The 3,568-nt window shown below is 35.1% G+C and overlaps 1 protein-coding gene across 1 annotated transcript in view; it reads left to right on the top strand.

Annotated features, from left to right (window-relative positions):
• Positions 1-930: 930 nt before the first annotated feature.
• LOC106879427 (focadhesin) overlaps positions 931-3,568 on the top strand; it is a 260,907-nt gene continuing 258,269 nt past the window's right edge. Inside the window, exons 1-2 of the mRNA XM_052967658.1 lie at positions 931-990; positions 1,837-1,991. Of these exons, the coding sequence (XP_052823618.1) occupies positions 931-990; positions 1,837-1,991 (215 nt within the window). The remainder of the gene's footprint in view (positions 991-1,836; positions 1,992-3,568) is intronic.

The raw sequence follows: 3,568 nt of genomic DNA, 5'->3' as shown, positions 1-3,568 counted from the left end.
TATCAGTTTTCTTACTTTACATGTGTAGACAAATTTTCTTACATGTTTATCTTAAAAGTATTTAATCATTTTGCTTTTATACCTTCCTTTTCATGTTATTCCTCTAATTAAAATATATTCAAAATTAGTCATATTTAAATTTTCTTAGTCTTTTTTTTTTGTTTTTTAAATTTTTTTTTCACCATATTACTTTTTTTTCAATGTCATCTAATTTTTCTGAGATATCTCATAGATTTCTATGATTTTTTTAAAGAAATTCAAATGTGGAGGGAGATTTTAAAAATTGTGTTAGATCCCAGATCAACCCAGAATGAATGAACCTATCTTACAAATAATTCTTTCTAATTTTGGCACAAGGCCAGCAATTCTGAGAGAAGTGGCTAAGTTAATTGTATTGACTCCAGTAGCTGGCTAGTATTTTATTTTATCAATCCCAAAAGGATGAAAAGCAAAGTTGAATCTCAGCAGTATTTGACCTCAACATGTAAACAGCCAGAAGAGATATTGTCAGATGTTTTGTCTAATGGTTCTGCAAATTCACTGCCTTGATGATAACAACCTTATTGTGTACAGTGCTCAGAGAACTACAACTTGTGGGAAAAAGATAAAAGAGGGGTCAGAAAGCAGCCGCAGACATCAGATAAAGAAAGCTAAAAAACATATATTGTACACAGAAAAGTGAACTGTAAAAAAGCCTTAAAGAGAAAAGGGCACATAATAGTGTTGCCAAATTTTGGGAAGCATGAAATTTTTGAAAGGTGTAGTGTCCTGACAGTTGACAACTGACACAGTTTATTCCATGCTTCAACAATTCTGAGCATGAAAACATGTTTCCAACAGTCATGGGTGCTGTACTGTTTTTGGATTTTATAAGTGTCCTCAGGTGGTAGAGATGTTGAATTCAAAAAGGTGATCAAAGTTGTTGAAAAGATGGTGGAAATTCTTATAGGCTTGTATGAAAGTCAGCTGCTAGACATTAAAAGCACTAGTGTATTGATGTCTAGAGAAACAAGACATTTAAGACATGGTGATTGATGGCAAGTATTTGTCTGGTTGTATGTCTCTTGACAGCTTCCAGTAGATTGGTATTCTGAATAAGAGAATGTTTTCAGATTGGAGATACAAACTGTGACATCATACCATAGCTATCTATAGCTTTAAATAGATAGTCAGTGAGTGGCTGACAAAGGTCTCACAGCGATGTCTAGAAACCTTTGACCTTTTTTGATAATTTGAGAAATGTGGTTTGTCCAACACAGATTATGAGTGTTGCACTGTTTTTTTTTAATTTTAGAAGTAAACATGCCTACCATAACAGAATTGATATCCTAAAACCAAGGTGCTACATAAAAAGTACTCAGTACTCACTGTAAAGTGGTTGTTTTTGTTGTTGTTAGGAAGGGCATCCAGCTGTAGAAACCAGGCCAAAACACACTTTGGAAGCTGGTGGGGACCCTGGCCATGCCAGTTCTAGTCAAACTATCCATGCCAGCATAAAAAAACAGACGTTAAATAACAGTGATGATAATAATGATGATGAGGAAGGATAAGCATGTTCAAAGGTTATTAAGCAATGAAAGATTACATTTTAGAATGTGTTCCATTTCTATTTTTTAAAACAGTAGGGTATATTTGAGAGAATCTAGCTTCTATTTCTAGCAAATTGAGCTACCACCTAGAGATGTCTTCAACTGCTTTCACTGATATAATTTGAATTATTTCAGATTTTTGGCAATGTATGGTACCTATGGGATCTGATTTTTAGTCTATATACCTCTTATTTCATTTTACTGATTGCAAGTTAAATGCTAATCTGATTTTCTCATCTTTCTCTAGATTCCTGAACTTCAACAGCTGTGGACAGCTTGCTGTGACGACAGCCCTTATAACTGTCACACCAGCTGTCAGGTTCTATTAACTCTCGTCTATTCTAAAGATGCAGATTATTCTTATGTACTCAATGGCTTACTCAATCTAATGCCCTCAGCAAAGTAAGTAGATTTTTATGTCTTAAATTTATTATTTCAGATCAGCTTTTCATAAGCTTTCCATTTTATTGCTCCCTCACAATGCTTCAGCAAAAGTAAATGCACCACAAGAAATTGCTGCTGACAACTCAGGTGGCCCATCAGAGTAATGAGCCCCACCAGATGGAGTGGCTGCTGAAGTGAGTGTCACTGGCCATTCGCTATGGCAACATCATTGTGGTCGTTACTGCTGGGCAAGGCTGAGCACATCATTTGTTCTTGAGATATGTGGCCCATTGCCCCCTCCTCCTTCATCTTCTGCTGCATGACCCCATTTTATTCCCCTTTTCTTCCTTATTTTTCTTCTTTCCTGTTTCTTAGTATTTAACCCTTTAGCATTCAAATTATTCTGTCAAATGTTCTGCTTTTTCATTCACATCATTTTTAATTAATCTTGCATTATTTTGTTGCTTCAAAATTTTGATGATGAGATTGTATATTTTATGGTGGCATTGAAGGGTAGGTGTGATAGACTGGATCTCACCGGTTAGAACATTAAGGCAGGAAGCATATTTTGATCAGATATGGCTGGTTTAAACACTAAAGGGTTAAATGTTCTGATACGATAAAGGTATTTATTATTAAAAAATTAGTAGCACCTAAGTCAGCTTCATCAATATTAGGTGGGTTGAGAAAAGTTCAGGGAATTTTTACCATGTTGATAACAAAGGTCTTTCCTCTCAGAATGAAGGGCAGATATTATGATGCTTGTATTTCCACCCTAGAGCTTATCACCCTCCTCCAACTTTTCAGATTCTATCAAACCACCCAATTCATTCTAGCATGGGAATCAGATCTTGATGATGATGATGGCAGCAGTAGCAGTGGACAAGGAGGAGGCGGGAGACATTTCAAACACAAATATGGGTTTCAAATTTTGGCACAAGGACAGCAATTCTGGGGGAAGGGATAAGTTATGGCCAATCAGAGAGTGACCATTGGTTTCACACCTCTAAAGCACTTGGCTATTTATGTGTCTCGTCTGGCTCAAATGGCCGGAGGAACTTTACCTTTCTGATGAGTCACCTATACAGCTAAGCCCTTTATAGGTGTGAAACCAATGGTCACTCTCAGATCTCTCTCTCTCCCTCACTATATATATATATGTAAAATTGTCCCAGAAGATACCATTTATAATATTAATAAAGCTACTAGGTTAATCATTGAAAAATATGAGATAGACAATAAAACGGAACCATATGTACCGATGCACCCTAGGATAACTTTAAAGGATCATAAAGACAATTTCTACTCGGACCCTAAAGTAAGACTAATATGTCCCAGTAAATCTGATTTAGGGAAATTAAGTTAATTTTAGACAAATATATTAATAAACTAAATAACCTAAATTACCTGAAACTCTGGACTAGCACTAATAATACTTTAAAATCGTTTAAAGATATTAAAAACAGTAGTAGTTACAAATTTATCCAAATAGACATAGAGGATTATTATTCATCTATTAATGAAATTGTACTTAATAAGGCCTTAATATATGCTATGAATAAGGTGGGAATGACTAAGGAGGAAGTTAAGGTAGT

Source organism: Octopus bimaculoides, chromosome 4, assembly GCF_001194135.2.
Source record: "Octopus bimaculoides isolate UCB-OBI-ISO-001 chromosome 4, ASM119413v2, whole genome shotgun sequence".
Taxonomy (NCBI): domain Eukaryota; kingdom Metazoa; phylum Mollusca; class Cephalopoda; order Octopoda; family Octopodidae; genus Octopus; species Octopus bimaculoides.
The sequence above is the reverse complement of the archived record's forward strand: the minus strand, read 5'-3'. Positions and strand labels throughout refer to the sequence as shown.